This window comes from Cucurbita moschata, unplaced genomic scaffold (assembly GCF_002738365.1).
Source record: "Cucurbita moschata cultivar Rifu unplaced genomic scaffold, Cmos_1.0 Cmo_Scf00041, whole genome shotgun sequence".
NCBI classification, from domain to species: Eukaryota; Viridiplantae; Streptophyta; class Magnoliopsida; order Cucurbitales; family Cucurbitaceae; genus Cucurbita; species Cucurbita moschata.
This window is the reverse complement of record NW_019268557.1, coordinates 459,779-483,138: the sequence shown is the minus strand read 5'-3', so window position 1 is coordinate 483,138 and position 23,360 is coordinate 459,779. Positions and strand designations below refer to the sequence as shown.

The 23,360-nt window shown below is 36.2% G+C and overlaps 4 protein-coding genes across 5 annotated transcripts in view; all 4 read left to right on the top strand.

Annotated features, from left to right (window-relative positions):
* The window catches only part of LOC111433303 (protein BREAST CANCER SUSCEPTIBILITY 1 homolog), a 7,399-nt gene extending 1,488 nt beyond the window's left edge, over positions 1 to 5,911 (top strand). For both annotated transcript variants that reach the window (XM_023070314.1, XM_023070313.1), the window contains 11 exons: positions 204 to 317; positions 710 to 1,179; positions 1,566 to 1,679; positions 1,772 to 3,085; positions 3,212 to 3,312; positions 3,623 to 3,809; positions 3,901 to 3,998; positions 4,099 to 4,219; positions 4,314 to 4,479; positions 4,665 to 4,783; positions 5,314 to 5,911. In XM_023070314.1, coding sequence (XP_022926082.1) covers positions 204 to 317; positions 710 to 1,179; positions 1,566 to 1,679; positions 1,772 to 3,085; positions 3,212 to 3,312; positions 3,623 to 3,809; positions 3,901 to 3,998; positions 4,099 to 4,219; positions 4,314 to 4,479; positions 4,665 to 4,783; positions 5,314 to 5,664 — 3,155 coding nt within the window. In that variant the 3' untranslated portion in view covers positions 5,665 to 5,911. The remainder of the gene's footprint in view (positions 1 to 203; positions 318 to 709; positions 1,180 to 1,565; positions 1,680 to 1,771; positions 3,086 to 3,211; positions 3,313 to 3,622; positions 3,810 to 3,900; positions 3,999 to 4,098; positions 4,220 to 4,313; positions 4,480 to 4,664; positions 4,784 to 5,313) is intronic.
* A 481-nt stretch (positions 5,912 to 6,392) lies between these two features.
* LOC111433264 lies at positions 6,393 to 8,374 on the top strand. The gene is made up of 2 exons (XM_023070258.1): positions 6,393 to 6,671; positions 7,767 to 8,374. The coding sequence occupies exons 1-2, from the start codon at positions 6,419 to 6,421 to the stop codon at positions 7,901 to 7,903; spliced, it is 390 nt and encodes a 129-aa protein (XP_022926026.1). The 5' UTR covers positions 6,393 to 6,418; the 3' UTR covers positions 7,904 to 8,374.
* Positions 8,330 to 9,451, top strand: LOC111433263 (photosystem I reaction center subunit psaK, chloroplastic-like). The gene is made up of 3 exons (XM_023070257.1): positions 8,330 to 8,464; positions 8,537 to 8,620; positions 9,076 to 9,451. The coding sequence occupies exons 1-3, from the start codon at positions 8,384 to 8,386 to the stop codon at positions 9,301 to 9,303; spliced, it is 393 nt and encodes a 130-aa protein (XP_022926025.1). The 5' UTR covers positions 8,330 to 8,383; the 3' UTR covers positions 9,304 to 9,451.
* A 1,786-nt stretch (positions 9,452 to 11,237) lies between these two features.
* Positions 11,238 to 23,292, top strand: LOC111433258 (ABC transporter C family member 12-like). The gene is made up of 27 exons (XM_023070244.1): positions 11,238 to 12,044; positions 12,298 to 12,476; positions 12,915 to 12,954; positions 14,232 to 14,388; positions 14,694 to 14,808; positions 14,896 to 14,976; positions 15,114 to 15,138; positions 15,670 to 15,726; positions 16,168 to 16,233; positions 16,334 to 16,408; positions 16,559 to 16,666; positions 16,865 to 16,999; positions 17,094 to 17,200; positions 17,280 to 17,373; positions 17,670 to 17,837; positions 18,039 to 18,179; positions 18,726 to 18,926; positions 19,012 to 19,110; positions 19,197 to 19,349; positions 19,554 to 19,939; positions 20,373 to 20,553; positions 20,723 to 21,046; positions 21,132 to 21,888; positions 21,958 to 22,079; positions 22,147 to 22,392; positions 22,487 to 22,916; positions 23,041 to 23,292. The coding sequence occupies exons 1-27, from the start codon at positions 11,712 to 11,714 to the stop codon at positions 23,124 to 23,126; spliced, it is 4,866 nt and encodes a 1,621-aa protein (XP_022926012.1). The 5' UTR covers positions 11,238 to 11,711; the 3' UTR covers positions 23,127 to 23,292.
* The last annotated feature ends 68 nt before the right edge of the window (positions 23,293 to 23,360 follow it).

Below are 23,360 nucleotides of genomic sequence, written 5' to 3'. Positions count from 1 at the left end.
TTTTTTTTTTTTTTTTTTTTTTTTTTTTTTTTTTTTTTTTTTTTTTTTTTTTAATCTTACATTATCTTTTGTTTCTGTAGAAGTTTCGTTCGCTCATTTTATTACATTCTTGTTCAATCGGGAATGAAATGGCAAAATCAATACGACTGCTATCTAATTTTATCACGTCTACTAACGTATTCTTTCTACAATATTGTCTGCAGAAGTTCGTCCTGCTCCACACATGGATAATTTGGTGAGCATTTACAAAAGCATGGAAGCTGCTTCGGGAGTTAATATATTTGATACCCAGAATTTGTCTTCTGATAATTTATCTGGTAAGATCGTAGTTCATGAACACGGACACAAATCGATTTCATTTTGCTCACTATAGCTTCTTGACCTGCCAAGCAACTTGTGCGATGTCGTGAAGAGAAGATGTTTTCATTTCTTCTCGTCCATTATAGTGAAGATAATATATCGAGATTGAGTCAAGATTTTTTTTTCCGTTAGAACTATGACTAATATTTTAAAGCTTTTCAAGAGTAAACCAATTTTCTTTCTTTCTTCCAGAGTTTTTACTCGGTTACTGTTTTTTTCCCTACTTTTCATAAGTTTCAGCTATAAACTAGAATGGATCTAGGATGTGGTAGAGTGAGGGCTGTCTTTAAATTTCAAATTTGGTAGAATTTCTAAGTACTCTCTTTCTCTTTGCTACTCCTCACTGAAGATGGAGACAAACAAGTTGAAGGTGATAGCAGTGGTTCAAAACGGCTCAAAACAGAAACCAGTGGGAGAACAGCTTATGAACTGAGAACTTTGAAAAAAGAGCCACAAAAAATACAAAAATCCAAGCGGAAGAATTCTGCTTCTTCCCCTCTGAAACCTTCATTTCCAAGAAAGAAGAGGGTTCAGGTGCCACAACGTCCTCTTTCAGAGACACCTACCAGACCTGTAAAGTTAGCATGTAGTCTTAATGAGGTGAATGAAGAAGAACCGAGAAAAGGTACAGATGCTTCGGAGGATAAAGGTCAGCCAGTTCTTTCACCATTTTTTTGGTTGAGAGAAAGAGATGAAGAAGATGAAAAGTCGAACCAGGAGTCGGAGTTGGATCAACCTACAGACTCGATGTCAATGAATGTTCTTTCCTTCAGTGATATAAAGGATTCACTGGAAGAAAGCACTTCAAAGCCTCCATTGGTGAGTTTACTGGAAACATTGTGATTATATCATCGTGGATATTGACTACTAAGCAAGTACAACAAAGAATGCAATCAATCTCAAAACTTTTATGCAGTTGCAATAACTTCAGCATTTGAAGTAATGTAGGTACAACCATTTTGAGAACTTCCTTCTGAAAAAGAAAACCTGTATATGAAATAAATGGACATCAAAGCAACCATGAATTCCTGACATAGGCTGCAGGATATACCCGTTCAACCTCTCTTGTTTACTTCTTATGTGGGCCTGCGGCAGCCTAGAAATTTGCATCTGTTTTATTAAAAAAAGGAAAGAAACAAAGCTAGTATGCCCCTATATTTTGTTGTTTCTAATTTTGCTTATTTTATCTCGTTTTCCTGATGTAGGAGGAAGTGTGTGGCAAGCCATCCAACGACTTGGATCTCTTTGATAGTGAAATGTTTGACTGGACTCAAAGAGCCTGTTCCCCCGAACTTTGTTCAAGTCCCTTTAAACGGCAGGTATTGAAGATTTCGTTTTATCATCTGAAGTCAGACATCTACCAGGATTTCCCCCATACACTTCATTTAATTGGTGCCATCAATATATGCAGGCTGAAGATATTGCTGGAACTGAAACATCATTATTGGCAGCAGCCCCTGATGAAGAACTAAGGAAGCAAAATCCAAATGGAAGCTATAATGGAATTGGTGATATCCTGGACATCTTGGTACCTAATGTGCCCCCTCTGGAGGGCAACAGTGTGAAGGATCATACTGCGCGTGCTAATCTTACCAGAAAAGGTAGGAAGAAAAAGGAAATTGCTCTGAGGAAATGTTCTAAAAGATTGGCAGAAGCAGCTAGTGGGAAATATTCTCAGGCGGCCACCGAAACTGAATGCTCGAGTCAAAAGCAGCAGCACGATGTTATCAACAGCTTTGGTAGTCTGAAAAATAGTACCAAAAGAAGCAATAAGAAAATGCACTTCGATACTGATGCAAATAAGGCTATTTTTGAAAGTGTTCCTGCCGTTCCAATTAATTTAGCAACTCCAAATGAGAATTTCAAAACCAAGACACCAGCCTTTCCAGAAGTGGAAAAGGTTAATCAATTCCTAGAAAAGAGTCGCAAGAATGACAGGGCCAGCAAGAAAACACTCTTTGGTATTGATGCTATTAAAGCGACTCCTGAAAATGTTCCTGCTGATCCAGTTAGTTTAGGAGCTCCAGATGGTGGACATAAGAATTTTGGAACCGAAATATTAGCTTTACCAAAAGGTGAAAAGGTTTATGAACTCCCTGAAAGTAGTTGCAAGAAAGGCAGAGGCAGGAAGAAAGCGCACTTTGGTAACAATGCAAATAAGACAATTCTTGAAGATATTCCTGCCCATCCCATTAGTTTAGGAACTCCAAACGATGGTCCTGAGAATTTTGAATCAGAGGTATCAGCTTTTCAAGAAGTGGAAAAGGCTAGCCAATTCCCCGAAAAAAGTAGCAAGAATGGCGGAGCCCACGGAGACCAGAGAGTGGTCCAATGCCGCATGAAGTCTAAGAAACAAAAGCTGGATTCAGTGGACGACAAACTGCAAGAGAACCCATATTTCAATCAGGATCAGCACGATAGTTCTGCTATTCCTGTTTTGATCACCGCACCGTCTGCAATTGCTACGCCAACTGATCAAAAGAGTGCACGTGAGAAACAAGAGAAAATTTTCTCTGTTTGCGTAATAACTAGTGAGTACGACAACATCACCCAAGGGAAGTATGTTGGTGCTCAGGAAAATGAAGGTCAGCTCTCTGAAAAGCTTGGATGCAGTGACGATGCAGACAACTTGGATTCTATGACCAAAAAAGGTCGTTCAGAGAAACGAGAAAGATTTGATGATGAATTTCAATGTGCTTTCTGTCGCTCATCAGAAGAATCAGAGGTAGATCAACTATGCTTATTCATTTACCTGTTTATATTCTTAATTTTCTCTCTTTCACCTGTCTATACCCAATTTTTTCTGCTGCGAATTGCTTTAAACGCCACTTCTATCTTTAAAATGATACAGGCTTCTGGAAGAATGGGCCACTATTTCAATGGGAAGCCGATCGATACAGATGCCATCAAAAACTCAAAGGTCGTACATGCCCACTGGAATTGTGTTGAATGGTAAAAGAATCCTTCACACTTTGCGACTTGATATACTTCAAATTGCTTCCTTTAATTTTATAGAAACTGCAGTTACTTTCTAAGGTATAATGAAGCCGATTTACAAACTCCGGAAATATTCAGCATGTTAACTGTGAAAATGCACGAGGTTTTCTTACCACCAATTTGTAGGTTGTTCTTAGTAAGTGTTTAAAAGTCAAACCTTCTACATACTCCCATGTGATACAAATGGGGCCAGGGATGATCATAGTCATGCTGATTTTCTGTACAGATGTCAGTAAATCTATTTTGTCATTATTTTAATGTGCAGGGCGCCCAATGTTTATTTCGATGGCTCAACTGCAATTAACCTTGAAGCTGAGCTCAGTAGAAGTCGAAGAATTAAATGTGGTTGCTGTGGAAATAAGGGTGCTGCTCTTGGGTGTTATGAGAAGAATTGTCGCAAGAGCTTTCATGTTCCTTGTGCAAAGTTGATGCCTCAATGTCGATGGGATACCGTAAGTGCTGCTTGACCTGAATTCTTACTACTAAATTTTTCTCACATTTTTTCTTTATGACTATCATCTTATGTTCTGATCTCTCGAGCAGGAAAATTTTGTGATGTTATGCCCTCTGCATCCGGATTCTAAACTGCCAAGCCAGGATCTGGAGCCCCAAGAACTGAAAAGCAGTTGCGCTCCTAAGCGGTATTTCAATATTGGCTGATTTGGAAAATGTTTTGGCCGGTCAGCATTTGAATTATTACAGTCCTCTATATGCTTCAGTTTGTTGCCTTCTCAATTGCAGACAATCGAACACTAAATGTATAGCTGTTGCACGTGAGATCAGCAATCATGGAAGGTTTACATTTCGTGAATCATCTAAGAAATTGGTTCTGTGCTGTTCAGCTCTCACCACAGCAGAGAGGGTAACATTTTTTTTTTTTTTTAAAATAACACTGTTCATGTGGATCTTTTTTCTTCCATACCTTAATTTCAGTGTCCTGATGGTCGGAGTTGCAGGAAGCTGTAGCTGAATTTCAGAGATTATCTGGAGTTCCAGTGTTACAAAAATGGGATGATAGCGTTACACATATAATTGCATCAACGGATGAAAATGGAGCATGCAAAAGAACCTTCAAAATTTTAATGGGTATTTTGGAGGGAAAATGGATATTGGGTATTGAATGTAAGTTCTATTCCTACACATGATTTTTTGGATTTTAGTTTCAGTTTAATATGATAACAACAATTATTTGTCGTCCGTCAAAAAAAAAAAATATATCAATGGCAAATGGTGTAATAACATATGTCTGGTGGAACATGAATGGAACAAGTTGCATCTGATTCATTCTTGCTCATTGCCATGTGCAGGGATTAAGGCTTGTATACAAGACATGGAACAAATAGAGGAAGAACGCTTTGAGATTACTCTAGATGTCCATGGAATCAGGGATGGCCCTCAACTTGGAAGATTGAGAGTCCTGAACAATGTAAGTTCCTTTTGCCTATACTTAATGAGATTGTCATATATCTATAGTTATGCAGTGAATTGCATTTGGTTTTGGTGTGCTGGGTTTATCTAGTGCTAATTGCCAAGTAATATGACCATTGTCTTAATTTACCTGTTCACGTAGTTTGCTACCCTATCTTTAGAACTCAATTCCTGCTTAAATTTCTTGTCTGTTTAGTGTTCGCACATTTCCATATACCTTTTGCAGCCATATTTATTGCCGTAATCTAAATGCCACCATGTAGCATTTCCAGATTTTGCATCACTTCCTATGAAATTTGCATAATTTGAGTGTCGTGAAATTTCAAATTTTGACCCACTTGTTGAAGCCAACAATCTAATACTCTTTTCTTTGCTAGTCTTAGTTTGCTTCCATGTAAACTGACATGAAAAGTTAATATTCAAATGGAAAAAACTGAAGAGCCGAACTCATCTGCACTAAGTGAATCCAAGTTGAATAGGTGAGGTGATTGTAGAATTGTGTTGACAGTTGTGGTCTTCTCTTTGCAGCAACCAAAAGTCTTTTCTGGGTTCAAGTTCTTCTTTACATCAGATTTCTTACCTTCATACAAAGGATATCTCCAACAACTTGCAACTGCAGCAGGAGGAACTATTCTGCTTAGAAAACCAGTTTCAAGCAACAAGCAAAGCAGCTCTTGTTCTTCACCTAACTGCCAAGTTTTCATCATTTACAGTCTTGAGCTTCCTGATCAATGCAATCCAGGTGAAAAGAATGAGATTCTCAATCGCAGGCGATCGAATGCCGAATTGCTTGCTGAGTCGGCCGCAGCCAAAGTTGCAACAAATTTGTGGCTTTTAAACTCGATTGCAAGCAGTAAATTAAGAAGCCTTGTGGAGTAACTGGTCGACCCATGTATGTATGTTTTCCCTAAAGATCTCATATGTATATTTCTGCAAGAATCTAGCACTGTCTAAATACAATCACTGAGTCAGTAATTCTTATTTCTTGAGAATGGCCAAACCAAACAAGTCAAGCTAAAATGATGTTATATCATAAACCAGGTCATACAGATCTTGTATCTATTGGTGTGTAGATGTATTCAGTGTTCTTTGCTTCTCTAATTGCCATCGTGTTTCTGTAGATTCATCATTCATGTTTTCTTTTCTTTTTTTCCCTTGATCGGATAATTCTTGTTTCTCCAGCAAAGTTTTAGTTATTATTTATTATTTATTCTTTATTCTTTATTCTTTTTAAATAAGAATAATTTGGGTTAAAATAACAATTTTATCTTATAATTTGTAATTTGTTCTCTTTAATAATTTAATATGTTATATGTTAAATTATATAATATTGTAGAGATTTAAATCTCATAACTTCCAAATGTTGCATCGATTAAAAAAATAATTATTTTTACCAAAAAAAAAAAAAAAAAGATAGTTTCTTTGATTAATTTTGCGTAAATTAGGGTGGGAATTTCTTTATTTGTAATTAAACCCTTTAAAAGCTATTAAAAAAAATTACACGAAATTTTGGAGGGAACAAATACAATTTTAGAAAATAGAAAACTAACGCTGTCCTCTGTAAACGAAACCAAACTATAAAATGTCATCATCGCAATTTCCACAGGGTCCTGTGTCAATTGTTTCTACTCCCATGGACTCCAACCCCAGCTCGGAAGAGGTAGCGAGGAACTGGCTTGAGTCGCCTGCAGACATCATGCCCATGATTCTGCTAAAGCTAGGTGCCATTGATATCCTTTCCAACGTGCTAAACGTCTGTTCTTCGTGGCGTAAGATCTGCAAGGACGATTTGGAGATCATATGCATAGACGCTGTTGACGTCAATTTGTTGATATCAATATTGAGTTCTTCGACTCCGATGACTTTCTCCTCCATATCTCTCGGAGGTATTTTCTTGTTCCCCTCGCACCTTTTCTTATTTGCTTAATGGATTTTCGCAATTTTGTCTTATCGGCCGGTAAGTTCTCAGTTAGTAAGATGATTTCGTTTCCCCCCATACACACTCAATATACGATTACTTCGTACAATCATCTATTCGCTAGTTCCATATTGTTGAAGGTGCCTTTGTTCTAACTATAGAGAAACGTCATCCTGAAACCTTGTGTAGATGCTGCGATCGTTTAAATAAATTTCTACCGTATGTAATATCGTGCCTATTGCATCTTGTACTGCCATTTAAATTTTATTTTGCAAATCGACCGTTCTTATTTTGTTCTTGCATGAAAATCTATTTCATTGATGTATTGTTTCTGTAATGCATGTAATTTAAATCGGATAGGCTCACTTCCATACTTTATTTCAGATCAAGTACATGTGATTTGATGTTAGTCTATGGGATGGCATGGCACTCAAGATTTATGTTGAATGAAATCTTGACTCTTAGCTTCAACTGGAACCTGGACTAGTAATTGTGAAAGTTTTGGACCAAAATTGAATTTGAACCACCATTCATAATGCAGCATAGATGATAGATTACAATTTTTATGGATATAATCTTTACCTTGCTTTAACTTATAGCAGTAGATGAAATCACGACCGGTGTCTTGTATTCATACGAATAGGATAAAACGGAAGTCATGAGGATACTTTCTATTTTTGGTGTCGTTTGCCAAAACCCTAGCAATTATGAAACAGAGATATTTGTAAGAACATCTTTTATGCTCGATGCAAATATGTGTCAAGCTTGATATGAAGCTGAGAATCAGTTTACTCGAATATGAGAAGGGAACCTAAATGGTGCCCGTCATTGCTGCGATTTCTTGTAAAAACACTATTTCGTTCTGTTTGCGTCAGAATTGTCAAATATTTTGTTAGAATACTTCTACCCTTAGCACTGATATTTGATGTTCAACCCAGTGTAGCATATGAAATTGGATGTTTTCTCTGATGGTTTGTGTAATCCACATGCCTTGCATGTAAATTTAATTTTCCCTCCACATGTTTTATCTTCTATGAATTCATATATATTTACTTTGTTGCAGCTCAGATCAACTTAGAAAACTCCCTGTTTTGCGTTCCTTTAACATCTCAGGTGAGGGAATCAGTTGCCATTCTCCCCATTTTCTGTGAAAACTTCGGAAACTGTTGGATGGTGTTGCCCTTTCCTGAAATCTCTTAAGCTGAACTGTCAAGAGAAGAGAACATATGCTATATTTGAACAGAAGTTTTTCTGTTTTCTGTTTTCTGTTTCTGGAAGTGTATAGACAACAAATTTTGGACTGGGTTTCGTATGAATGTAGTTTTAAATCTTCGAGCGCCCATTCGGCTCAATGACCATCAGTAGGCTTCCAAATATATAAGATCAATTAGCCCAATCCATTTCCAGGTTTCAGCCAAGCCAGGCCCACGCCTACCCAAAACCTTATCCGTTGACAGAAATCCAATAGAACAAAGCCACGTAAGCAAGCAGGATCTAAGACTGTATCCAAATCCACCAATCTGAGGCCACAAATTTAGCCCGTGGCTGAGTGGATGTCGAATTAGTACAACCTCTCATTCTCTTCCTCTTAAATCCATATATCCTTCAAATAAACAAACACAATAAGAGGGAAATCAAACATCCGTAGGCGAAAAACTTGTCGTAATTAGCTGCAAGAAAATGGCCACTACCATGATGACTTCGATCCCTCAGTTTACTGGGCTCAGGCCCACTGTTTCGGTGGCTCCGGTTCGCAGCCTGGTAAGTTCCCGTCGCCGCCATAGCCGTCGGCTTTGAATGATCGGAATAGCTGTAATGGGTTTGATTTTGCAGGTGGCAGTGCAACCGCTGAGGCGGAGGGGCGGCAGCGCTCTCAGCGCTCGTTGTGGTGATTACATTGGCTCACCCACAAACCTGGTAACTTTAAATTTCTACTACTCATCTTACTTTCTAAATTATTTTTTATGTTTTCGATTCATTTTCTTCTTTCATAATTTCAAAATTTTGTATTACAATCACTCAAACTTTAATACCATGAATATTTGACCGTAGAAACCAAGGATGAAAAATAAAAGCAAAGGGTGTTTAATAGAAAATAGAAACTAAAAGTTAGGTTAAAACTATGTTTGTTTAGAAAACTTAATTTGATTAGAATTAAGGAGTTTATAAACAAATTAAAACTATATATATATATATATATATATATATATATATGGTTGAAATTAATGGGTGGATTAAGAGAAATTCAATCAATAATGAATATTGTAACACTTATTTCAATTTAAGATAATCTGTTGGTAATAAAATTAAGGAGCAGAACAAATGGCATAAAATAACGGACGGATGATGTGTACACGTGACGATAAAAACAGATAATGGTCATATCGACAAGCCTGATGCTGTTCGCTGGACGGTTCGGATTGGCTCCATCCGCAAACAGGAAATCAACGGCGGGGCTGAAGCTGGAGGCGAGGGACTCTGGGTTACAGACGGGTGACCCAGCAGGTTTCACCCTCGCTGATACTTTGGCATGTGGCAGTGTGGGCCACATCATTGGAGTCGGTGTTGTTCTTGGCCTTAAGAGCATTGGTTCCCTGTAAAAATTATCCTCTCCTTTTTTTTTTCTTTTTTCTTTTTTTCTTTTTAAATCAAAATGACTCGAGAAAACACCTAGACCTGTACGATTCTGCTGTTGAACCTAAAGCTGTCTTTGCCATTTTGATTTTATATATGACTCAGCTTCAAATTCCACATTACTTTTAAACATTGGAGCTGAGTAATTAATTTTAAATTACTAATCCACTTCCTCTCAACTTACACTTTATCATAAACTTTATATAATTTAAAAATTTTCGCACTGTTTAGCAAATAATTGAGTTTTCAATATTTTCTCTTATTCATTAACTAATACACACAACAATGAAATCCTTTCGGGAGCCTTGAGAATTAGTAGTTAATATTTTTTTCTTGGTAGTGTAGGTTTATTATTATTTTTTCATTTTTTTTAAACAATTGTATAATTGGTCTTTGTTGTTTTTTAGACAATAAATCAATGTATATTTATTGTGAGATTATACATTGCAATAAATATCATCATTGTTATTAGTCGAGCAATACGTAAATTTAATACATTTGATGTTTTGGTTAACGTTAGAAGTACAAAAAAAAAAAAAAAAAACATTAATTATAAAAGGTAAAGATTATAGGTATATTAGTAAATAACATTAATGAGTGAAAATAAAAATCTCAAAGTAAATAGTGTTGTATTATTATAGAGATATTTGAATGATCATTACCTTTAGCAACATGCTCTCAACAGTACGCTATATTAACTGAATCAATGAAATTTTAAAAATAATTTTAATAAAATTAAAAAAGAATCAAAGATTTCTTAAATAATTTTAAGATTTATTACACTTTTTAAATTCATGTAATAAATATACCTAGAATTAAAAATTTAGGAAACTATTTTAGCTAGTAGACACTAGACAAACATTGAGTTTTGGCGTACGAGGCTATGATTCAGTTACTATAGTTGAATTTCTCAAGTTCGGCCTCTCAATCGTTATTTGATGCGTTTGTTTGTCTATTATTCTTCAACTTTTCGAAAAATTTGGTCATTAATTCACCATCTATCACAATTAATTCTACTGGAACACGATATTTTAATAAATTTAGTCTTCTTAAAATAAATATCTCTTATATGTACCTCACGTATATATAAAAGGACAAATGTATTTTTGGTAAGATTGGTGTATGCTTCTTTAATTAAAAAAAAAAAACACTTTAATGGGTAGTTAGAAAATATATTAAAAAAAAAACGAGGATTAAGAGATGAAATTTTATAATAAACACTTTAGTTGGTAGTGGTCGAATATATTAAAATAATAAAAAAAATGATTAAAGAGATTTAGAATATTTTTATTTTTGTAGACTAATAGGAGACTTGAAAGTATGAAATGACCATTTTACCATTTAAAGTAAAAAATAAAAATTCTCTCAATATTCTAAAACTCCTTTTTATTTATTTATTTATTTATTTTTTATAATTATAAGTTGAATTTAAATAACCAAAATTATAATTTATTTATTTAATTTATGGTATTGAAGAAATCTGAAGCATGTGGGCATATTACACCCGGGATGCATAATTCGATTAATTCTAAAAACTTGTGGGAAAAACAACACATTCTTTTTTTCGTTGGCGGTATGCCTCTGTCTTGTTACCATTATTCGCCGAAGACGTGGGTCACGAGTGTGGACTTTCTTACTCGACCTCTGTGATGATGCATAGTTTTAATCCTTCCATTGGATGTTTGCGGATTAGATCCATTTCTTTTCATTATCACTGCGAATCTTCTTCGTAAGCCGTGACGCTTGCAACACTGTTTCTATCCACCTTAACTGCATTTTCAGTGTCCTTTCCTTAATTTGGTTCCTTTTTTTGTTCTCAGCGTGTTTCAAGTTCTCCCGCCTCCACAGAGAGAGCTTGCAAGTCTATATATGGATACACCATGAATGCAAGTGAGTTGATCTTCTAGTCTTTTACTAAATTATGAATTGAGTTTGATAATATCGCGTCATGTCAGATGTTCCGAGTGATTCTATTGCTGTTCTTGCACGGAACTTTTATAATTGATTCATATTGCTATATTGAAGCTGCTCTTTGATTTTGGTGCGTGAAATATGGAGATGGGTATTGCTTTGTTTGCATTGTTTGTTGAAGTGTGTCTTTAAGCAGGCAAATAATGTGAAGTTCAGAACCGTGTGGGATTATCATAATGGATATTGAACAGCTATGAAGGAGTTCTTTAATGCAGTGGATTCCCGATGTTTCTTGAATTGAAAATTCATTTCATGGGCTTTCTAGTTTTTGGTCTTAAATGTTGAATATGGGTTTTCCTGTTTTAGGAAGCACATTGGGTGGAGCGTTGATGGTAAAATAATAGATCGATACCGAGCTCAAAACTCCACGAATTTGTAACATTTCCAACTACAAGGAGGAAATATGCCTTTTGAGGCCTTGGATTGGTTCTGCCAGCCGGTGGCAAATAGTATATGGGCAAAAGCAGTTGATAGTGCCTTCGGGTCGTACACACCTTGTGCAATTGACTCCCTAGTGGTCTCTTCTTGTCATTTGGTACTTCTTGGGCTTTGCTTCTACAGAACGTGGCTGATTTTGAAGGATGCTAAAGTGAAGAGGTTTCGTTTGACCTCTAATTGTTATAATTACATGCTTGCTGTGATTGCTGGTTGTTGTTTTGTTGTGCCTTTACTAAGGTTAGCCATGGGTATAGCGATTTTTAGCCTTGACGATCACACTGGCTTTGCTCCTTTTGAGGTACGCCTAATTTTCATATATGTTTCAAGGGTTGCATTTCTTTTTGGGTTTAAATGGAACATCATTAATCTCCCCCATTAAGAATTCAGAGGTTTCAGTAGGATTGGTACTTAGAGTTCAAGATTTAAAATTTTGAACCTATAGAGAAACTTTGTAGTCAATAATTTTTGCATTAAATACGAATTGCAGTACGATTTGCTCTTGTAGCATTGTTTGATTTGAATACATGGGTTGATTTTTGTTCGTGCTTTAGGTGATTTGCTCAATCGTGGAGTCTCTTTCTTGGTGCTCGGTGCTAGTGATGGTTGTTGTGGAGACTAAAATTTATATCCGTGAATTCCGTTGGTACACACGATTTGGAATAATCTATGTTATGGTAGGGGATGTTGTGCTATTAAATCTTGTACTCCCACTTTCAGATTACTATAGCAGGTTAGTTTCTTACATTTAACTTTCCCTTTTGTTTGTAATATTCCTGTCTAGTACCTTTTTTTTTTTCTTTTGCTGCTAAGATGAAAAGGATGTCTTTAATCAAAAGAAAAAGGGTGAGGTTCCACGTTGGTTGAGAGGAGAACAAAACATTCCTTATAAAAGGTGTAAAAACCTCTTCCTAATAGAAGTTTAGACATATCATTTTAGAAGTGCCTCAGACAATTTTTCATGTATTACAATGATACACATCATGTGTATGTAGAGAGTGATTGTAGGTTGATCAGTATAAGGTGTTTAGTTATATGAATTATCTTTTTAATTTGTATTTACTCATTTGAATTCTCAATTCATTGCTTTTCATTCTCTTGATAGTACTACAATGATTATTTTTGTTCTTTCCTTTTATTTTTGTTTTTTTTAATCAATTTCCCCATACAGTGCAGATCTCTGTATGATCATCACCACATTTTCTTTCCAGGTTAGTTCGTTTCTTGTGAGGTCAGGTATATTTTTCTTTATTAAGCTTTCTCTTAAAAAATGCATCCGTAAATTCATTGTTTACTATTTTCATTATGTTTTCCCCCCATCATAAGCATATAGCACTGTCCACGAAACTGTAGGGATTTGTTGGTAGTAATGCTTGATCTCTAGTTTCTAGAAAAGAGGAGCCTTGTGGCTGGTAGGGACTTTGTATCCTCTTTGGTACTTTTAGCCGGGATAATAGTACCATACTTGTGTTGAGAATTGTTGGGAGAGGAGTCCCACATCGGCTAATTAAGGGGTTGATTATGAGTTTATAAGTAAGGAATACATCTCTTTTGGTATCAAGCCTTTTAAACTAAAAGCAAAACCATGAGAGCTTATGCTCAAAGTGGGCAATATCATACCATATGACAAGCATATAGCTAGTGCAATCACTTAAAATGAAAAGAGACGAGACATTTATGAGACGTTGATCATCAAGAAAGAAAAAAAAAAAAATGTTTATGAGATTGTGATATTTTCATTTTCTCTTACTTTTTCATCAGCAAATATATATTCATGATCTTCCCCTTAGTTAGCCAATGTGGGACCCCATCAATCCTCCCCTCGAATGAAGTATATCATACAGCCTCCCTTGAGGCCTCCTTCTTTAGAGCTCTCGAACAAAGTACACCTTTTGTTCGACACTTGAGTGCCACCTTCTCTAGAACCCTTGAACAACCTCGGTTCGCTTCTTCTCTTGAGCCCTTAAACAAAATACACCCTTTGTTCGACACCTGAGTCACTATGATTGCACCTTCGAGGCTCACAACTTCTTTATTCGACACTTAACGATTCTATTGACATGACTAAGTTAAGATAATGACATTGCTCTTATATCATGTTAGGAACAACGACCCTCCACACTGGTATGTTATTATCCACTTTGGGTATAAACTCTCATGTTTTGCTTTTAGATTTTGCAAAACGTCTCATGCCAATGGAAAGAGTACTCCATATATATTTTTTTTTGTGAATGAAAGTGAAATTTTGTCATTAAAAAAAAAAAGCTGGCTATTAATACATCTCTCATATTTCTTACTGTTCTATCGAACAATTGAAGTAGATTTGATTGCACAAAAAAAAAAATCTTTGGTGATAATTGTTAAATTACAATGAGACCCATTTGGTTTTAGTTGATGATGTACCCAGTATAGTATAATTTTTGTTGCAAATGAGGACTCGCACTCCAGTTCTATTCAAGTCAAATAAATAGCTATTCTTGTAATGCAGGTGCTTTTTGCAGTACTTCTTCTTGCTTATGTCCCTAATTTGGAACCATATCCTGGTTATGTCGTCATGCAATCTGAGTATGTTGACAACATGGACTATGAAACGCTTCCGGGAGAAGAGCATGTCTGTCCCGAGAGGCACGCTAATCTCTTTTCTAGTAAGTAATTTTTAAACTAAGCCTATTAATCTGAATCATTTTCTTTTCATATTATTAAAGAAACAACTTAAAAAATCCTTCCAAATTTTGTATCTCTTGGACCACTTGGTGCTTTATGAGGTGTAGAAATTAAAATATATGTAGCCTCAAGTACATTAACATCTTCTAAAAATAATCAAACATGTTTTTCATGCTATAATGTTTTTCAGGATGAACTTCTTAAGAATGAACTAATGAAACTCCAGAAAGTAATTGTGAAATGATAGTTATTTACTCAGAAAACTAGCTTTGGTTGAATGTGGTAGGAATATATTTTGGGTGGGTGACTCCACTTATGAAGCAGGGCTATCGAAAACCTATAGCCGAAAAGGATATTTGGAGGTTGGACGTCTGGGATCGAACTGAGACACTGATTGGAAGGTTTTCTTTATGATTATTAATTTGTTTGCTTCGTTTCTTTCTCCATATCTAATAATTCAGTTGTTAAGAATGTTCTTACTTCTGAAGGTTCCTGAGATGCTGGGCTGCAGAAGTTCAAATGCCTAAGCCTTGGCTCATAAGAGCATTGAATCGAAGTCTCGGAAGAAGGTGCATACAACACCTGCTTTTTTTGTACTTCGATTTACACATTTTGTCTAATCTTGATTAGCAGTTACTAAGATTTATATTACTTTGTCACTGTTTCTTATCTCATTTTGTTTGATACTCTTCAAATTTTTTACTAGGTTCTGGTTGGGAGGTTTTTTCAAGGTAACGTATAAATTTTCCTTCCCCTGTCTTCTGTTTTTTTATTCCTCCTTGCAAACATTAATTTATTGTCTTCTATGAAATTCGTAAGACATTTTCTTTCATTATATATCCAGGTTTTAATACTATTTATCTCAATTAGCTCAGTCATGTAGATTGCTTTGGAGTGAGTCAGTGACTTGATCAAGACTAAATAAATTATTTTCTTCCTGTATTTCCATGTTTTTCCGTTTGTCAGGTTGGAGCTACAGATCTTCATGTAAAATATAGCATTTATATTTCAGTTCGGATTGATATTGAATTTTTCTTTTAATGCCAATGAGACATATCCATCCTTGAGCATTGCTCTTCTACCCTTCTTTGTTTGAAATGGGATGTGTTTATTGACTCTACTTAGCTCTTTTTTTTCTTTCATTTTCACTCCTTGAGGAGTTCGTATCCTTGGACATTATTGTTCATTCATTTAATCAATAAAAACTCGTATATTGTTTAGAAAAAAAGTCATTTTCAGGTCTGACCATGCAAATCTGGCAGGTTGGCAATGACCTCTCTCAGTTTGTTGGGCCGATAATATTGAACCATTTATTACAGGTTAGTAGGATTTTTTTTAACTTCTTCTAACCATGATTTGCATGATAAATTGTGCATTGGCTACCTGCCTCCTACAGGAGTGTCTTTTCTTGTGTGTATTTGTAAAGATAAATGAATCGACACGTAAGTGAAGAAGGTCGATGGAAAGGGAAAATCCTTTTTCAGAGTACCCACTCTAATACCATGTTTGAGAGAATAATCTGCTTTTATTTTCATATTTAAACATAAAAGGATACTGTAAAGAGGAAACGATATATTACTTACTAAAGTAAGAACAAACTGTCTGTGGATCCAGACACCTTTTTTTTTTTTTTTTTAAATTTATAAATAGAACTTCAATTGTAGGAGACATGTTTTATCTTTTATCTATTGAAACAAAGTATTGATGGGCTGTGTTTGGATCATGGAAGTTTCAAAGTTCATTTGTTTCTTGTATTGCAGTCGATGCAACGGGGAGATCCAACTTGGATTGGTTTCGTCTATGCATTCGCAATTTTCGTTGGTGTGGTATGCCTTCTCATATCCACTTTTTAAAAACATATAATATTTGTTTGCTCCATTTTTTGAATGCCTTGAGCAAATGACTACTTAAATATTATTTATTCAGTCATCTGGAGTGCTATGCGAAGCTCAGTACTATCAGAATGTTATGCGAGTTGGTTTTCAACTCAGGTCTACTCTGGTAAACAGTCTTTCTATTGTAGCTACTTTATCAAACAAATTTAAGTTACGTTTGAATTTTCAATCTGAATCGGAGGCTGTGGGTCTCTTAAAAACAAATGTGTTCCTTTTAATCTTTATTGACAAATGTTATTTGTTTTCTTAATTGCAGGTGGCTGCTATTTTTCGCAAATCACTCAGATTGACTCATGAGGGGCGGAAGAATTTCCCATATGGGAAAATTACAAATATGATATCAACAGATGCTAACGCCCTTCAAGTAGGCACGGACACCCCTTGCATTTTATATACAGTATCTACCTTAGAATAAACTTGACAAAAAAAAAATCCTGTATGTTATCTTAAGATCTATTAGTTAGCTCACAATTTCTATCACTGTACGTCTTGAAAAATATTAGGTGATCCTTGTAACTTGATAAAAAAGAACCATTACTAATTTCCTAAAACTTTTGTTCAGCAAATATGTCAACAGCTTCATGGGATATGGTCTGCCCCATTTCGTATTATCATGTCAATGATTCTTCTATACCAGCAATTGGGTGTTGCTTCACTTTTTGGGGCTTTAACTCTAGTCTTGACGGTTCCTATGCAGGTAATGTAGTTGTTAGTAAAATTCACAATCTTGTCACTAAATTTACCTTTATAACTTATCTTATCTAATTGGAATGTGTCATTTGCCTATGCAGACTGTAATTTTTAGTAAAATGCGAAAACAAACAAAGAAGGGACTTCAGGGGACAGATAAAAGGGTTGAACTCACAAATGAAATTTTAGCAGCCATGGACACTGTGAAGTATGGTTAAATTTGTCTGATAAGTTTACAATTTCAATACATCTCTGCTTTCTTGACACCAAGCTCAAAAATATTTCAGATGCTATGCATGGGAAGCAAGCTTTTCATCCAGAGTTCAAGAAATAAGGAATGATGAGCTCTTGTGGTTTCGTAAGGCGCAATTACTTTATGCGGTATTGCCATCAGACATGCTTTCTTATTTATTTTTTTTATTGGTTAGATATCAAACTTCCGTTGAAAAAAATGAAAGAATACAAGGGAAAAACCAAAAAACAAGTGTCCAACACTAACCACAGATGACGTAAAAATTTTATGTTTAAATTGTTGAGAATTATTGGGAGAGAGTCTCACGTTGGCTAATTAAGGGATGATCATGAGTTTATAAGTAAATTGATATGAGGCCTTTTGGGAAAATCAAAAGTTCATCCTCCTTTTCTTTGCGTTTCTGACCAAACTTCATCTATTGCAGTTAAACGGTTTTATTATGAATAGCCTCCCAGTGTTTGTAACTGTAATTTCCTTTGGGGTATTCACATTTCTTGGTGGAGATCTGACTCCTGCGAGGGCCTTTACATCACTTTCCCTGTTTGCAGTGCTTCGTTCTCCTCTAAACATGCTTCCTAATTTATTAAGTCAGGTACTCAATCATTTCTACTGCACTTGTATTTTTCCGTTTTCTTTTGATAAAATATTTCTTACTAGACCTTATCTGAAAAAGAAGTTTAGAGGATATGAGTTGATGTGTAAGAAATTTGTTGTTCATATTTCATATAACATAATTTTTTATTCTGAAAGAAAGAAAGCCTATTCACTTTCTAATTCTACTCTAATAGTACAGGTTGTAAATGCACATGTATCATTACAGCGTATGGAGGAACTCTTCTTGACTGAAGAGAGAATTCTTGCCCCAAATCCACCGCTGGAACCTGGGCTTCCAGCAATATCCATAAAAAATGGATGTTTTTCATGGGATTCCAAGGTTTTTTATTGGCATTCTGTATACCCTCATATACATGATATTTTGTATGATATTTGTTTCTTCTTCAATACACGGGTCTATAACTTCATCTATATGCAATTTGAATTAGATATGCTGGTAAACAGATGAACCTGACATCTTTTGTAGGCCCATTTTTTCCTTTTTATGCAGTTACAGCCAGAATGTTGGCTCTTCTAATCAGGATAAAGATGACATTGAATTTGACAACATGGTTAAGAAGACCTTTTAAGTTGGAAAGTTTTTTATTTTTCGAAATGAAACTATGCTTTTATATGATAATATGAAAAACTGCGCATAAAGCTCCAAGAATGCCCGTTCGCAGACAAGAAAAACAAATTTCATGTAGAAATGATAGAAAACATGACTGTATTTTTTGTTTCAGAGTGTAATTTATAGCATCTTTATGTGTCACATTGACTTGAGAGTATGCTTATTTGTATCTTGTTCAAAAAATATATATATCTTCTTCTGTGCTATGAGGTTGTCATCTGAGAATAGCGGCTGTGAAATGTAACCTCTTTGCAGGTAGAGAAGCCGACATTATCAAATGTCAATTTGCATATAGAAGTTGGCAGCTTAGTTGCAGTGGTTGGAGGTACTGGAGAAGGAAAAACGTCACTTATAATGGCAATGCTAGGGGAGCTGCCTCCCTTGGCAGACACAAACATTGTTATCAGAGGAACAGTTGCTTATGTTCCTCAGGTGTCATGGATTTTCAATGCCACTGTGAGTCACAATTCCTTTCTTCCTAACTATAACCCTCATTTCTTCCTAACTATAGCCCTTCTGATTTACAAATGTTTTCTGCTAGGTTCGTGACAATATATTATTCGGATCGGAGTTTGAATCAGACCGTTATTGGAAGGCTATTGATGTCACTTCCTTGCAACATGATCTTGAATTGCTTCCTGTAAAGTGGATTTCAAAGTTATTTACCTAGAGATACTTATTAAAATTGAATGTTTTAACAATTTTCCTCACAAACTTGCTTGTCAGGGTCGTGATCACACCGAGATTGGTGAAAGAGGTGTAAACATAAGTGGCGGTCAAAGACAGCGAGTTTCTATGGCTAGGGCTGTATATTCGAATTCTGATGTTTACATTTTTGATGATCCTTTAAGTGCCCTAGATGCTCATGTTGGTCAGCAGGTATGCTGCTTGCCTAAATTTCCTTGAATAAACATTTGTTTTAGTTCTTCATTTGGGTTCCAAAACTATCAACTCTATTTTGTTTTCTTCATATTAGTTTCTCATTTAAGTTTAGGTCTTAGTATATCCACTGCTGAAAATAGACAAAAGTTGGTAACTTCTGGAGCTCATATGTAGGTCTAATGTGAAGTTAATGTATTTCAGGTTTTTAACAGATGTATCAAGGAAGAGTTGGGAGGGAAAACCAGGGTGCTTGTCACAAACCAATTACATTTTCTTCCCCAGGTCGACAAAATTATTCTGATTTCCGAAGGCATTGTTATAGAGGAAGGAACCTTTGAGGAACTCTCCAGAAACAGCACACATTTCCAGAAGCTAATGGAAAATGCCGGGAAACTTGAAGAACAAATGGAAGAAAAACAATACAATAAAAATCATTACCAAGAAAGTCCGATGCCTCCTAATGGTGGACTCGGGAATAAATTTCCAGAAGACACAAGTTATGCAGGAAAACGGAAAGGAAAGAACTCTGTACTAATCAAGAAGGAGGAGAGAGAGACAGGAGTAGTAAGTTGGAAGGTGTTAATGAGGTAAGACATCAACTTACAGGAAATTCAAAATGAATTTGTATGCTTAAAACTAAAAAACAGAAACACCAAAATCAATGATACAAAGAAGCACTCTTTCTTAGGATCACGAACATCCACAATGGTATGATATTTTCCACTCTGAGCATAAGCTCTCATGGGTTTACATTTGGTTTTCCCAAAATGATCATCCCCTTAATTAGTCAATGTGGGACTCCCTCGCAACAATCCTCCCCCCAAACAAACTACACCATAGAGCCTTCTTTGAGACCTATGGAGCCCTCAAATAGCCTCCCCTTAATTGAGGCTTGACTCCTTCTCTGGAGTTCTTGAACAAAGTACACCCTTTGTTTGATACCTGAGTCACTTTTGACTACACATTTGGGGCTCACAACTTCTTTGTTCGACACTTATGGCAACTTTGTTGTATGTGTAGGTATAAGGATGCATTAGGAGGTACTTGGGTAGTTATCGTACTCTTTTCATTTTATCTGCTGATAGAAGTCCTTCGAGTTTCGACTAGCACGTGGTTAAGCTTTTGGACAAAGAAAAGCACTTCAGAAAATTATAACGCTGGATACTACAATCTCATCTATACAGCGTTGTCCTTTGGCCAGGTGAGTAAGTCCTGATAGAGTTTGTTGACACAGCTTACCTATATAATATTTATGTATTTCGGAAACTACCATGTTTTCGGCATCGAGATATTCTTTTCATCCAAATAATTGGACATGACGACTTGTGCTTTCTCCTTGTCTGAGAGTTGTTCTGTTTGTTTCCTTCTAGGTGACCTTTACACTAGCAAACTCTTATTGGCTAATCATTTCAAGCCTTCGTGCGTCTAGAAAATTGCACGATTTCATGCTAAATTCAATTCTAAGAGCTCCAATGGTGTTCTTCCATACCAATCCAATTGGACGAATTATCAATAGGTTTGCCAAAGATCTTGGAGACATTGATCGTACTCTTGCCAATATTATGAGTGCGTTTCTTGGACAACTGTGGCAACTACTGTCAACTTTTGTTCTAATAGGTCTTGTGAGCCCAATCTCCCTATGGGCCATTACGCCGCTATTGATTGTGTTTTATGCAGCCTATTTATATTATCAGGTATGATGTTAACTACTTTTAATCTGTTCCTTTTTGTCAATAAACTATGGAGGAGAAACTGAATTGCATCACATGCTTCTTTCAGAGTACCTCACGTGAAGTCAAACGCTTGGATTCGATTACTAGATCTCCGGTGTATGCTCAATTTGGGGAAGCGTTAAATGGTCTGTCAACTATTCGTGCATACAAGGCGTATGATCGAATGGAAAGCATCAACGGGAGGTTCGTGGATAATAACATCAGGTTTACTCTTGCAAATATCAGTTCAAATCGCTGGCTCACAATAAGGTTGGAAACATTAGGAGGCCTTATGATCTGGTTGACAGCAACTTTTGCTGTCTTGCAGAATGCAAGAGAAGAAAACCAGGTGGCCTTTGCATCTACGATGGGATTACTTTTAAGTTATACCCTAAACATCACAAACTTGTTAAGTGGTGTTCTAAGACAAGCAAGTAGGGCTGAAAATAGTTTAAACGCTGTTGAACGTGTCGGCATATACATCGATTTGCCTTCAGAGGCTCCAGCTATAATCGAGTATAACCGCCCCCCATCTGGTTGGCCTTCATCTGGATCGATTCATTTTGAGGATGTTGTCTTACGTTATAGGCCTGGACTTCCTCCAGTCTTGCATGGGCTATCCTTTAATATTTTACCAACTGACAAGCTAGGAATAGTTGGAAGAACTGGTGCAGGAAAATCAAGCATGTTGAATGCATTATTTCGAATTGTAGAGATCGAACGAGGACGAATAACAATTGATGGCTATGACATTGCTAAGGTTGGGCTAACAGATTTGCGGAAATCTCTAACTGTTATACCTCAATCACCAATTCTTTTTTCAGGTATGCTTTGAGTAAAGTTCTAAATCTTCTCTTGAATTCAATCTATTCATCCATCTATCGTTTGTTTAGGAACTGTACGTTTTAATCTCGATCCGTTCTGTGAACATAATGATGCTGACTTGTGGGAGGCTCTTGAGAGAGCACATCTTAAGGATGTAATTATGAGAAGCTCTTTTGGCTTGGATTCTGAGGTAAGAAGCTTTGCCAACTTTAGCTTATGTTGAATAAAACTTAAGTACAATCTCATACTTGTTCAAGGTTTCGGAAGGAGGAGAAAATTTCAGCGTTGGACAAAGGCAACTAATAAGCCTTGCTAGAGCGTTGTTGAGAAGATCAAAGATCATCGTTCTTGATGAAGCAACGGCAACTGTTGATGTTAACACAGACTCTCTGATACAGAAAACTATCCGTGAGGAGTTCAAATCATGCACTATGCTGATAATCGCTCATCGGTTGAACACGATTATTGACTGTGATCGGATTCTCGTGTTGGATAAGGGTCTGGTATGCCTCAGTTTTTGGTTGATGAGTGCACAGTTCGTGCTAGTGGCTATGCCATTGTTGCTCGCTTATATCAGAACTACCAATTTTCATGCAGGTCATAGAATATGATGCCCCAGAAAAGCTGCTTTCAAATGAGGGAAGCGCTTTCTATAGAATGGTTCAAAGTACAGGGCCTGCAAATGCTCAGTACTTATGCAGCTTAGTTCTTGGAAAAGAAGAGACCAATCCACGTGATGAAAACCAGTTACTTCAGAATGGTCATGGGAAATGGCTAGCAAAAACCCACTGGATGACTGCTGCTCAATTTGCTCTGTCCAGAAGTCTTGCTGCCTCTCAAAATGATCTCAGAAGGCCAGACATTGATACTGTTTATGGGAATGATATCATTGGGAAAGCAAAAGATGCAGTTCTAACGCTGCATGGAGTTTTGGAGGGGAAACACGATGGACTAATTGACGAAGTACTAACTCGAGACTCGATTCCTAGATACGGTTGGTGGTCGTCTTTCTACCGAACAATTGAAGGTATGCTTGCATTGGTGTGTCCATTTCTTTTTCTGGTTTGAAGCTCGTTTACTATCAATATTTGACATGAAGCTGTTTTTGAATGAATTTTTTTGATTTATCCCTTTTATGTTGGTGGTCTCAGGGCTGGCTGTGATGAGCAGATTGCACAGTTACAACAAGCTTGGTGATGGTGAAGATGATGAAGCTGAAGAGAGGCCGTTTGATTGAAACCAAAGTTCTTTATTGTTATCATTTTGGGATAAAACCATGTTCTTGTCGTCTTCTTGGTCGAGAGAGATATTTTCGTTAATATTCCTCGTATCAAATTAAGCTTAATGATACAGTTCAAAATCAATAAAAGTTGACGAGTTTTGAGGCGGAAAATCTCAATCAACGAAGGAAGAAGATAAATTTGTGACCACAGGTACTTTTAATTAAAGTGGGATCATTAGATTTGAAATA